The following is a 13,901-nucleotide window of genomic DNA, read 5'->3' as shown; positions in this document are numbered from 1 at the left end:
GGGAGGGAGGGAGAAGGGGTGGGAGGGAGGAAGAGAGAAGACATAAAGACAGGGGCTAGGTTGTAAATTTTTCAGATAATAGGAGTTGACAGGTCAGACGCCTGTCAATACCTAAAGAAGGGTAAGTAGTAGTAGAGGCTGGTGCCATGTTCATTTAAAATAGATATTTAAATAAGTATGTAAATGAACGTGTTTTTAACAACCATTGATATCTGCCAGAATAGGGTTTATGTCAGATATAGCTAGTTTATATAAAATGAAAGAAAATACACCAAAAAACATTTACATACTTAGCAGTGACACTAAAGAACAAATTTTTATCATGGCCACAAATATTGCTTCTACTCTTACAGAATTAATAAAAAATGTTCTGGTTTTCAGAAAGTTTCTGGTAATCTAAACATGTGGGAAATTAAAGAGGATTACATGAAAATACTAACAAAGTGGTTGAAACAAGACCGGGCACATAATAAGTGCTCAATAAAAAGTCATGAGAGAGTAAAATTAAGGACAACTTCCTATAAAGAAAGACTTCCAAGCTAGCTTTGCCACTCTTTTGTATCAAAAGTCCTTTGACGTGTACTGATTTTTCCTAATTTGTAGACCAGATGGTTTGTATAATATTTCTAAGAAGAACACTGAATTAAGAAACATAAACTCTGTTTCTGAATGTTGTAAATACCAGAGGTAAAATTTAATAATTGGTATTGGAACAATAGGCTAGTAATATTTTAATAATTATGGGATGCATATTAAGACACCAACCCCAGAATCAATGAAGATGGATATAGTTTATTGCTTAAACAGGGTGAAAATGAATGAACATATATTTTAAACAAGGTTAGAAGGTAACCTAACAAGGTTAGAAGGTAAAAGACAAACAACATAAAGACAAACAACATATGTTATCTACAACATATGGAATGGAAAAAAATATCCTTGACATATAAAAAGGTCTTATAAGATAATAAGAAAAAAACTCCATAATTCTTAAATAAGACATGGATATTAATAGAAACTGAAAAGAATAGAAAAGGCTAACAAATATTTAAGAAGATTTTTGTCAGAAGGGGTCAAAAGAATATTTATGAAATCAACAACACTGAGCACTGAAGAAAATGCAAAGAAAAATGTTCTCCCAAAAATTATTAATAAGAATGAATATTAGAACAATATCAGTTTTCTGGCTGGCAGTTGACAATTTTTATCAAAATCTTAAATATGATTTGACCTAGTACTTCCACTTCTAGGAATTCATTATAAGGAGACAAAGGGACAGACACCCAAAACGTAAGTGCACTTCAGCATCAGTAATAATAGAAAAACATAGTAGATAAACATATGTATCATGAAAAGATACATATAACAGACTGCTGAATGAAACAAGTATGTTACAACATAGTATTATAGTTTTCAATCACATTTATGTGAAAACATATGTGTTTGTGTATGCATGTGTATATGTAAGTGTTCAAATAGATGTCTGAAGGGATGATTCCAGTCATGTTAATGGTGATTTTTCTTGATTAGTGAAATTTCTGATAATTTCACTTTCTAATTTCTATTTTTCTAGATTGTTTGGATTGTGTATGAGGACCCTAATGATGAGATTATCACTCCTTAGAGTCTGCCCTTGTACTCTGCTCTGCCTGGAACATTCTGTCACTTCCTTTATTTTTCTGCTCGAGTGTCCCCCATTAGAAAACTCTTACTAGACACGGTGGTTCATGCCTGTAATCCTAGCACTTTGGGAGGCTGAGGCAAGAGGATTGCCTGAGTCTAGAGGTTTGAGACCAGCCTGGGCAACTTGGCTAGACCTCGTCTCTACAATAAATAAAAAAATTAGCTGGTCATGGTGATGCATGTCTGTAGTACAGCTACTTGGAAGGCTGAGTTGGAAGGATCACTTGAGCCCAGCCGGTAGAGGCTGCGGTGACTGTGAGCATGCCACTGCATTCCAGCCTGGGTGACAGAGTAAGACTCCTACTTAAAAAGAAAAGAAAAGAAATGTCCTGCTCTGAAATAGAACAACCACCTGTTTGTCCCCACACTCCATTCCTTTTGCCTGTTTTAGTTTTCTCAGCTATACTTAACATTGTCTGATATGTTTTCATTTTATTTGCTTCTGTATGTATTGCTTATTGTCTGACTCTTTCTTTCTTGCAATAGAAAGTGAACACCACAAGGACAGGACTCTGTTTTGTACTAAATTGTTACCACAGAGCTGAGAACAATGCCAGCAGTAGGCACTGTTTCTGGGAGAAAAACACATCACCCAACTGATACACCTGGATGCTTCAGTTTCATGGTGCTAGTGATCCTATTTGGGATACGGGAGATAGAGAATTGACAAATATAAGAACAAGCTCAAATTTGCGTTTACCTGTTTCTTTCTCAGAGGTTGAACCACTTCTCTAACACACAGCTCTAGGTCGTTGAGATAATCCTTTTCCGTCTGTATCAGCTCCTTGATGATTTTTGCCCGCTTTGCCATCATCCTCTTCATCTGATGTTCTTCCTCTGGGGTTAGGGCTTCAGCTACGTGACACTCAGCCTGTGGAGTCAGCTTTTCTGTTAAATAAAAACACACACAGGTGAGGCATTCCGCTGAGGTTTCTTTTTCCTTCATTACAAATAATGCCACTGTATAATTATTGTTACCAGGGAAAAAGGCATGGATATGTTCATGATTATTCTTAGGGAGTAATACATGGGAGTTTCCGATTAGGTCAGGATCCCACAAAACTATGAACAAGAGGGTAGGCAAGACTAAATGGCTTCTAACTGCTTTTAACTCAACTGAGTTAAAAGACACTCAATTGTCATGTCTTCTTTAAAATATCTCATTGCTAGTATCTTAGAATATAAAGCAGGTCCTCAGCCTAGAGGTAGAGTGTGCAAAAACACAGTTTTGAACTTCTGGACATATTTGCTTTCAAGGGCAGAATTTTAAAGAGTAAGCGAAATGCCTCCAATTTTCTTACTATTATTAAAAATAATAATCCTCTGATCTTAGTTGGTGATACTCAAATGTCAATTTAAAGGAAAACAATTGCCCATGACTGGAGTTTTTTTTGAGTTGGAGTCTCACTCTGTCGCCCAGACTGGAGTGCAGTGGCCGCTCCCAGCCACCGCAGCCTAGACCTGCTGGGCTCTGGCGATCCTTCCGCCTCAGCCTTCCAAGTAGCTGAAATTACAGGCATGTGCTACCACGCCCGGCTGATTTTTTTTTTGTTTATTGTAGAGATGAGGTCTTGCTGCCCAGGCGGGTCTCGAACCCGCGGGCTCAGGCAATCCACTCACCTCAGCCTTCCAAAGGCGCGGGATTACAGTCTGAGCCACCGAGCCCGGCTATTGGAGTTTTTATATATTTTTTTATTCACAATCAGAACCTATGAGGAGTGAGGCAATGGTGTATCAAATAAATTTCAACTAAGATTTTCCATAGGTCATCTTTAATACTATGCATATCATGTCATTTTGAAATACCTAAACTGCCAAATGAGGAGATATTGGGATAAATGGGGAGCCTCGTGGGTAGCCAAGGTTTTATACAAAACATGAAAGTAAGAAAGCTAAATATCTTTAAGGATGAGCTCCCAACAGCAATATAAAATTTTGGAAGCCACACACCAGGCCACAGACCATGAAATCAGAGCAATGATAGACACCAGGATGGTGTGTGTAAATGGATTTGCTTCAAGAATGAAACTTAATTTTCATCTTGGTCTCTGCAGTTGCAGAAGTAATTCTGTTTCATTTAAAGTTAATATGACTCTAGTAGCCGATACGTGAGACAGCCTCAATGTTGACACCACTTCCTGAGAATGTAGAGTTTTACAAAAGGCCCTATAAAGAAACTATACAGAAAAATAATAGAGTGCAAATCACAATATATGCAAGTGGAAATAAAGACAGGCTGTTCTCTTGACTAACTCCTGAAACAAAGTTAAGACAACTGGAGAAATGATATAGCAGAAGAGCTAATGGTTCGATGTAAAGAGACTGCCCCAAGAATGTGAACAGACACTTTAAAATGTAATGAACATTCCTATCTTCCTGGACCACTAATTCAGGAGTTCAAGTGGAGGCTCAATAATCCAAATATCTGTGGAGAATGCTGTAAAGGTAATTCCAACATCAGTTTGGAAACTGTACTTGATGGATCTTTGGACAATCCAGACTTGTAGGTGAATATGCTTTTAAACCATTTGCCTTGTACCAATCCTTCTTTCTTTAGGAAAGAAGGTGGTTTTGACAAATGGCATCTCAAAGCACTTGACTTCTACAAAATTTGGGCCATTGAGTGCCAAATAAATAAATCACATAAGCTATATAAGAAGAGAGAATCTATACAAGGAGAGAGAATGAATACATGAGGTGGTCTGTACCTTTCACATCCTGATCTATGTTATAAGAATTGAGAGTTGCTCACGTATTTGTAATACTTTTACTGGAAAGTAGAAGATGCTTGCCTCTCAGTGCCTCAAATTTGAAAGGACAAGTTACAGTCAGGTGTCATTACTATGAATTATTTTGGATATAAATGAGGGAGGCAGATCATCCTATGAAAGAAGATATAGCAAGCAGGATGTGCACACAATCATTATGACCCTTCCTTTTAAAAATACTTAAAAACATATGTAGTTAAGGTGCACAGCATAATATTTTGATATAAGTATACATAGTAAAACAATTGAGTGGGAGTTGAGAGATTAAGGGCAGAAAGGAGTGATAGGGGTTGTTTACTCCTGGAATATGTGAAATAGAGCATGGAAAGAAATCTCACTGGGAGAGTGATAACAGACCAGTATAGACACTGCCCAATTATTACTTAACATTACCTTGGAAATAGGGGATACTGTTGAAAACTGTTCTTAATGACTTTTGCTTTCCCAAGTTCTAAACCTTTTGTGTTTTATAAAGTTAATCTATCCATTACTAGGGAGCCAAGCAAGGAGAAGGGAGTCTTTCCCAATCTTTGGCAAATAAATATCCCTAAAACATACCCTCAGATTCCTTTTAGGTCTAAACTCCAGGACTTAATCTCACTACGTCAATTTAACTTATTTCACAGATGTTCCAGTTGCTACACTTTAAAATACACCTCATCAGATTTTGTCAATTAAAACTGCTTAGATTTCCTAATACTGCTCAACAACTTGTTCAGAATGAATTTGGGGGACCAAGGTGGTGGAAATAAAGTGTCAGTGAAAATATCCAACTTCAGAAACTTCTCATTTAGATATAAAAACCTTCTCAGGGAATTTACAGTTGAGAAAACTTATGAGATATCTTTGTTTGCTCTTTTGACTCAAGTTTATTGCAGGAACAAAGATTGGACTTGCATCATTTTATGGTCAGACTTCTAAACACTTTCTGTGTTTGCATTTCTTAAATCAACAAACTCTCTGCAATGTGTTATGGACACAAATTTTGTTTTTATAATATTCTTCAGCTGGGCTCAGTGGCTCAGCCTGTAATCCCGCGCCTTTGGGAGGCTGAGGTGAGTGGATTGCCTGAGCCCACAGGTTTGAGACCCGCCTGGGCAGGCGAGACCTCATCTCTACAATAAATAAAAAAATCAGCCGGGCATGGTAGCGCATGCCTGTAATTCCGGCTACTCGGAAGGCTGAGGCAGAAGGATCGCCGGAGCCCAGCAGGTCGAGGCTGCGGTGGCCGGGAGCAGCCACTGCACTCCAGTCTGGGCGACAGAGTGAGACTCCAACTCAAAAAAAAAAAGATTCTTCTCTGCCTTTAAAACTTTTATCTTTTAGTAATACAAGTTTTACATATAAAGGTATTCGTGTCATAACAATATTACCAAACATATCACCCAAATCAGTAGTCAGCTATAACAATTTTTTATTTTTGAATAAAACAACAGAGGAGCTAAATATTAAGGAAAAACAGAGTTGAGGAATAAATATTTTTTAGTAGTTGGCATATACTAAAAGATTCTGTCAAACACAAAGTGAAACTGTGGTTAAAAGGACATTTAGAGTGTTATAACTGAAATATACCACTGTGTATGCAAACAGTACCGTGTAACTGATTCCCTTCTGTCCACTCTGTATTTCTGGAACCCTTAATCTTTATTTTTCCAGCAGTGATGATTAATTTTCATTATTCTAGCCAAGGTTTCATTGTTAAGACATATAGCAATTTCTGGTCAAGGAAGTTTATATAACGGAGGTTGCTGAGGTTTGAGAAAAAGATAATCAGCGCCGATACTCTTAGCATTGAGAATGTGGATAAATTAGGTATCCTCACAGAACCTTAGCTTTCTCATTTATAAACTAAAAATGGAAACCACCAGTGTTATCAGGAAGTCTGAACTAAATGAGCAGCAGTAACTGAAAGCTCCTAGGGGGTTTTAAAACAATACAAATGTTAAGTATTTCTATGGGAATGGGAACAATAGCATTCCTTTCTCCATATTCTCCATCTTTTCCTTTATCTAAGGAAAACAATTACCCCATTATTTTATAGTTACCAACTTGTCAAGAAAAATGCATGATTCTAAAGTGGACAGCTCCGTCTGAATGGGAGAGAGAGGGAAAAACTTCTGTTCAAAGGAAATTCATAACAAAGCTGGGGTTTGAAGTCCTAAGCAGCTTGTCTGGGTTGGGTATATGCACGGGAGAACCTTGGTCTTTCAGGGATTTTTAATTTTTTTTTTTTTTTAGTTGGAGTCTCACTCTTGTTGCCCAGACTGGAGGCTAGGGGCATGCTCACAGCCACCATAGCCTCAACTTGCTGGGCTTAGGCTATCCTTCTACCTCAGCCTTCCAAGTAGTTGGAACTACAGATGCATGCCACCATGCCCAGCTTGTTTTTTGTGATTTATTGTAGAGATGAGGTCTCACCAAGTTGCCCAGGCTGGTCTTGATCCTCCAGACTCAGGCAATCCTCTCTCCTTGGTCTACCAAAGTCCTGGGATTACAGGCTGAGCCACCACGCCCAGCCAGAGATTTTTTTTTTTTTAAATAAAAAAGTTCCCAAAGGCAAAGGGGTGATGGAAGAGGACTGAAGACAGTCTTTGTTAGTGGCCAGGTTTTGCTTAGAATTTGTTAGTTGGGTGAAGTCTCATTCTGTTGCCCAAGCTCGAGTGTAGTAGCATGATCACGCAGTTCACTGCAGCCTCCATCTCCTAGGTTCAGGGGATCATCCCACTTCAGTCTTCCAAGCAGCTGAGACTATAGAAGCCTGGCTAATTTTTAATTATTTTTGTGGAGATGTGGTCACACCATGTTGCTCAGGCTGGTCTCAAACACCTGGGCTCGGCAATCCTCCCACTTTGGCCTCCCAGAGTGCTGGAATTATAGGTATGAATCACTGCTCCCAGTCTTAGGATGGATTTAAGAAGAAACAATTGCTTTCTTTCTTTTTTTTAAGTTAAAAATAATATATATTTGTAATACACACACATGAGTGCGTGTGTGCACATGCAGGTGCACAACCTCTCTCTCTCTCTCTCTCACACACACACACACACACACACACACACACACACACACACACACATATATTTTAGGGGTTAAATGCATTGACTTTAAAGTCAGACTGTCTGGGTTGACACTCCACTAAACTCTAAACCCTTTATTGGATCTGTGGGCTTGGACAAGTTATTTAACTCTTCATGTAAGAATTTTCCCATCTGCAAATTAAAGGTAATATTAGTTAAACCTTCCAAAGTGGTTTTGAAGATTAAATGAGTTAATATTTGTTAAATGCTCACAACAATGCCTTGCATTATAGTAGATATTGTATAAATGTTTACTGTTATTATTAGTTGTAATTCTTATTTATTAGTTGTAATATGATTTTTACTGTGTTATTGTATTCAGGTTTAGTGTATAGCCTTTCCAAAATATTTCCATACACATACCAATATACATATTTAAAGCAGTTAGTTATTTTTCATTAAATAAGAACAAGCTCATGTACATATTTTTCTACAACTTGCTTTTTCAGCTTTAATAGTGTACAGCAAGAATATTTTGTGTTACAGCAGTATAATTGTGTCAGACACTGCTATTGTCTGCCTAGCATCTATTCTCTCATTTGTTTTTTTATGAACTGAAACTTGAATAGATAAAAATATTTAATTACTAGACTTTTCTTTTAAAATTAAGAGCAGGAAAAGAAAACACATTCAGTATAAACTTAGAAAAAGGAGAAGAAAAGGAAACATGCTCAGTAAAAATAATGCTCCAAAGGGAGAGACATCGATAAAATGATTTGTCTCAGTAATGGTTCTGGGTGGGGACAGCAAAAATAGTATCTGCTAACAATTCAGGGACACTATCTGGGTCTTGTGGGCTTGAGATCTGAATTCATTGAGTAATTCATGAGTAAATTATTAAGGGCTTACTATGAGCCTGAAACCATTCTAGGAGCTGGAGATACAGCAGTTAAAAACACCAGAAAGCAAATTCCTTTCTTCATGGAGCCTAACTTCTTGGGCAGAAGAGTGTCATAAATATTTTAATTAAGTTATTTAGTATACTAAAATGAGGTAAGTGGTATGGAGAAAAATAAAACATGAAGGTTCTAGGATGTCACAAAGTGTGCAATTTTAAATAAGATGGTGGAGAAGATCTGAAATTGAGTTGATAAATGAGACAGTTATGTAGATATCTGGGGTAAGTAGTTTTCAGTAGACGAATCAGTCAGTGGAAAACCTTAACGTGAAACTGTGCATGACCTACTCAAGACTGAACCTTGCAACAGAGATAGCCTACTACAATTAAAAAACAATAATAATAATAAACAATAACAAAAACACAAGCCCTTGGAAGAGGAGAGAACATGATTTTGAGAGTTATTACATTACTATATTTAAATGTGCTGTTTTGAACAACAATAACAATGCCCACGAAGCATACAAAAAAACAGGAAAGTGTGACTCATTCAAAGAAAAAATAAATAGAAACCATCTCTGAAAAAGACCTCATGGCAGATTTAGTCTTTAAAACACTGTCCAAAATGCTCAAAGAACTAACAGAAGAAGTAGAGAAAGTAAAAAAAATAAAAATAAAGCATAAACAATATGTAAATATTAATTAAAAAATAGAAAACCTAGAGAGAAACCAACAGTACATCAACTGATATGAAAAACTTGCTAGAGTGATTTAAAGGCAGATTAGAGCAGGGAGAAGAAAGAATCAGTGAACTTGAAGTTAAGACAATGGAAATTATTGACTCAGAAAAAAAAAAAGAAAAGTTGAAGGGACCTGGGGGATACCTTCAAGACAACCAACATACGTATAATTGAAGTCCCAGAAGGAGGGAGAGAGAAAAGGGCAGAGAGAATGTTTAAAGAACATGGCTAAAACTTCCCCAATTTGATTAAAGAACTTAATATAAACATCTAAGAAGTTCTGTAAATGCCCAGTAAATTGAATTCAAAGAGACTCACACCAAGACACATTATAGGCAAACTTTTGGAAAAAAAAAAAAAAAGATAGAGATCATCTGGAAAACAGTAAGAGAAAAGCAATCTATCACTTACAAGAGATCCTTGATAAGGTTATTCACAGAACCTCAAAAGAAATTTTAAAGGCCAGAAGACAGTGGGTTAAAATTTTCAAAATGTTAAAGAAAAAGAAAAACTTTAACCAAAAATTGTGTATCTAGCAACATGTCATTCAAAAGTGAGGGAAAAATTTTAAAATTCCCCAGATAAACAAAAGTTTAAGGAATTTTTGTCACTAGACTTCCTCTACAAAAATTGCTCAATGGAGAACTCCAGGGTGAAATAAAAGGACATTAAACAACTCAAAGCCATATGAAGATATAAAGATATCAGTAAAGTTAAATGTGTGTACAATTGTAAACATTAATATTATTATAACAATGGCTTGTAGCTGTACTTTTTGTTTTCTACAAGATGAAAAAGACTAATATACTTTTAATAATAGTTTAAAAGCTAATAGTATTACTGTAGTAACTCCACTTTTTTTTTTTACATAATTTAAGAGATTAATGCATTTCAAAGAATTACTAGTTTTTATTCTGGGGCATGCAAAGAATAAAGATGTAATTTTTTGACATTGACAACTGAAAGGGGTAGCTCAAAGCTATTAAAGGAACAGAGATGTTGTATGTTATTAAAGTTAAGCTAGTATGAATTCAAGTTAGAGTGCTATAGCTTTAGGACTTTTAGTAATGCCCATGGTAACCACAAATAAAATAGCCATAGAACATATACAAAAGGAAATATGATAGAAAATTAAAGTTTCACTACAGAAAATTAACTAGATACATTAAAAAAAAAGTAATGAAATAAATGGGATATAAAAAAGCTATAAGGTATATAGAAAAAATAGCAAAATGGTGGTAAATTCTTTTTCAATCACTAATTACTTTAAATATAAGTGAATTAAACTCACCAATCAAAAGACAGAATGGCAGGATGTATAAAAAACACATGTTCCAACTTTACACTGTCTACACTATAGATACAGAGACACAAAAAGGTTGAAAGTGAGTGGATGGAAAAATATATTTCATACAAGTAATAACCAAAAGAAAGCATGGTTGACTATCAAAATATCAGACAAAATATATTTTAAATTTTAAAAAGTCATAAAAGACATTATCATATATTAATGAAAGGGCCATCCCAGCAAGAAGACATAACAATTTAAAAATATTTATGCACCTATTGACAGATGATCAAAATATATGAAGCAAAACTGGTAGAAATGAAGGAAGAAATAGAGTTCTGCAATAATAGTTAGTGACTTCAATATCCTACTCTCATTAAAGAATATAACAACCATATAGAAGATAAATAATAAAATAGATAACTTAACACAGGAAACAAACTAGATTAAGAAAACATATACAGAAACTCTACCAACTATAACACATTCTTCTCAAGTGCACATGGGACATTTCCCAAGGAACACCATATAAGCCACAAATTAATTTTCAATAGACTTTAAAAAATACATATCACAATGAGTATCTTCTCTGATTACAACAAGATAATGTTTGAAATTAATAATGGAAGTAAAATTGGAAATTTTATCAATTTGTGGAAATTAAGCAACACATTCTTAACCAATGAATCAGAAAAGAAATTACAAGGGAAATTAGAAAATGCTTAGAGATAAATGGAAATGAAAACACAGTATAACGAAACTTATGGGATGCAGTGCTAAAGGGGAAATATATAGTTATAAACATCTACATTAAATGAACAATTTCAAATAAAACATCTAACTTTATAACTTAAAAGACTAAAAAGAAAAAAGCAAACTAAACCCAAAAGTTGCAGAAGAAAGAAAAGAACAAAGATGGAGTTGACATAAACAAAATAGAGAATAGAAAAACAATAGAGAAAATCAATGAAATAAAAAATTGGTTATTTGAAAAGATCAACATAATTGACAAACCTTTAGTTAGATAAACTAAGAAAAAAAGAGAGAAGACACAGATGGGCTCGGTGGCTCAGCCTGTAATCCTGTGCCTTTGGGAGGCTGAGGTGAGTGGATTGCCTGAGTCCACGTGTTCAAGACCCTCCTGGGCAGGCGAGACCTTATCTCTACAATAAATCAAAAAATTAGCTGGGCGTGGTAGCGCACCCCTGTAATTCTGGCTACTTGGAAGGCTGAGGCGGAAGGATCACTGGAGCCCAGCAGGTTGAGGCTGCGGTGGCCAGGATCAGCCACTGCACTCCAGTCTGGGCGACAGAGTGAGACTCCAACTCAAAAAAAAAAAAAAAAAGAGAGAAGACACAAGTTAATAAAATCAGAAATAAAAATGGGGACAATTTTACTGATTCTCCAGAAATAAAAAAAGCATTATAAGATAATATTATGAACAATTATATACCAACAAATTGGATACCTAGATAAAATGGGCAAACTCCTAGAAATGCAAAACCTACCAAGATTTTGTGAAGAAGTTGAAAAACTGAATAGATTTATAACTAGTAAGAAGATTGAATCAGTAATTTAAAATCTCCCAATGGATAAAAGCTCTGGACCTGATGGGTTAACAGGTGAATTCTACCAAACATTTAAACTAACAGCAATCCCTCTCAAAATTTTCCAAAAAATTGAAGAGGAGGAAACATTTTCTAACTAATTTTATGAAGCCAATAATACCCTGGTACCAAAACCAGATGAAAATGCTACAGGAAAAGAAAACTGCAGACCAATATCCCTTATACACACTGAAGCAAAAATTGTTAACAAAATACTAGCAAACCAAATTCAACAGCATATTAAAAAAGATTATACACGATAACTAGGTGAGATTTATTCCTGCAAAGATGGTATAAAAATCAATCAGCGTAATACACCACATTAACAGATGAAGGGAAAAAAACCACATGATCATTCCAATTAATGCAGAAAAAGCATTTGATAAAATTCAATCCCCTTTTATGATAAAAGAGCACTCAACAAACTAGGAATAGAAGGTAACTACCTCAACATAGTAAAAGTCTGAAAAACTCACCACAATCATCATACTCAATGGTAAAAGACTGAAGATTTTCTTCTAAGATTAGAAAAAGGCAAGGATACCTACTTTTGCCACTTCTATTCAACAGAATACTGGGAGTTCTAGCCAGAGCAATTAGGCAAGAAAAAAAATAAAAGGCATCCAAACTGGAAAAGCAGAAATGCAATTCTATGTTTGCAGATGACATGACTGTACATGTAAAAAATCCTAAATATTTTCCTAAAAATTATCAGCAGTAACAAATAAATTCAGCAAAGCAGCAGAATATAAAGTCATCACACAAAAATCAGTTGCATTTCTACACAGTAACAATAAACAGTTTGAAAATATTAAGTATTTCTATGTGTGTGTAACCAGCCTTAGCAGTACCACTGTGAAATAGAGGATAGAAAAAAAAAGCATTTCCATTAACAATAGCATCAAAATATGATAAAATACTATATACATTACTTAGCTAAGGAGGTAAAAGATGTGTACAATGAAAACTACAAAACATTACTGAAATTAAAGACAAATGGGAACACATCCTATGTTCACAGATTAGAAGAATTAATATTGGTAGATGTCAATACTACCCAAAGTGATGTATAGATCTAATGTTCTCTATAAAGATCCCAAAAGTTTTTTTTTTTTTTTTCAGAAATAAAAATCTCATCCTAAAATTCACATGAAATCTCAAGGGGGAGTTCCAGTAAGATGGTGATGGCACAGGTGGGACTATGAAATTCTCTGAAAGTGAGTTCCCATAAAGACTCTTGCTTTCCTTCCCCCACCTCCTGCCCATCACCTGACGTACAGGTCTGAGGCCTGGAGACCCTTGGTCCTATGTGCGGCTGGCTACTGCGGTCCTCTGATGCTGCTGCTCCACCCTAGGCGGCCCCAGGCCCTGGCTGCTTGGAGCTCCCAGCTCCCTCCCCAGCTACTCCATCTCATCTGGCCCCAAGCCAACCGCCGCTGACTGTGGTGGCCCTCAGATACCGCCTAGTGGAGATCTGGGTTCCCTTGCTGTCTACACTGATCTGCCCGGCACCCAGCCGCTGCCAGCTTCCTCCCTGGCTGGGCCCCCAGCCCAGTCTCAGGCTGTGGCAGCCCATGGAGGGCCTCCACACCCACCCCGTGGAACTACAGGCTCCATCACTGGCTGAAGGTCACTGCGCGCAGCCCAAAGCTGCAGCCAGTACTTGCCTCTCTGAGTTCTGGGTCCCTGCCCTGGGTGAGGCACCCAGCCCCATCGTCACCCAGGGAGGCTCTAGGTGCCTGCCCCTCAGAGATGCCAGTTCCATTCCTGGCTGAAGTGCCCTGTGCAGGGCCCAAAGTTGCTGCCACCACCCACCCTTTGGAGCTCTGGGTCCCCACTCTGGCTGAGGTGCCCAACCCCATCTCAAGCCACCATTGTCCAGGGTGGTGGTGGCACCCAC

General features: G+C 36.7%; 1 protein-coding gene across 1 annotated transcript in view; it reads right to left on the bottom strand.

Moving 5' to 3' along the window:
- Positions 1 to 13,901, bottom strand: part of ARHGEF38 (Rho guanine nucleotide exchange factor 38) — a 135,516-nt gene that overhangs the window by 92,423 nt on the left and 29,192 nt on the right. Inside the window, exon 2 of the mRNA XM_008051478.1 lies at positions 2,384 to 2,571. Within this exon, the coding sequence (XP_008049669.1) occupies positions 2,384 to 2,571 (188 nt within the window). The remainder of the gene's footprint in view (positions 1 to 2,383; positions 2,572 to 13,901) is intronic.

Source organism: Carlito syrichta, unplaced genomic scaffold (genome assembly GCF_000164805.1).
Source record: "Carlito syrichta isolate Samal-C Ts95f unplaced genomic scaffold, Tarsius_syrichta-2.0.1 Scaffold176108, whole genome shotgun sequence".
In the NCBI taxonomy this organism is placed as follows: domain Eukaryota; kingdom Metazoa; phylum Chordata; class Mammalia; order Primates; family Tarsiidae; genus Carlito; species Carlito syrichta.
The sequence above is the reverse complement of the archived record's forward strand: the minus strand, read 5'-3'. Positions and strand labels throughout refer to the sequence as shown.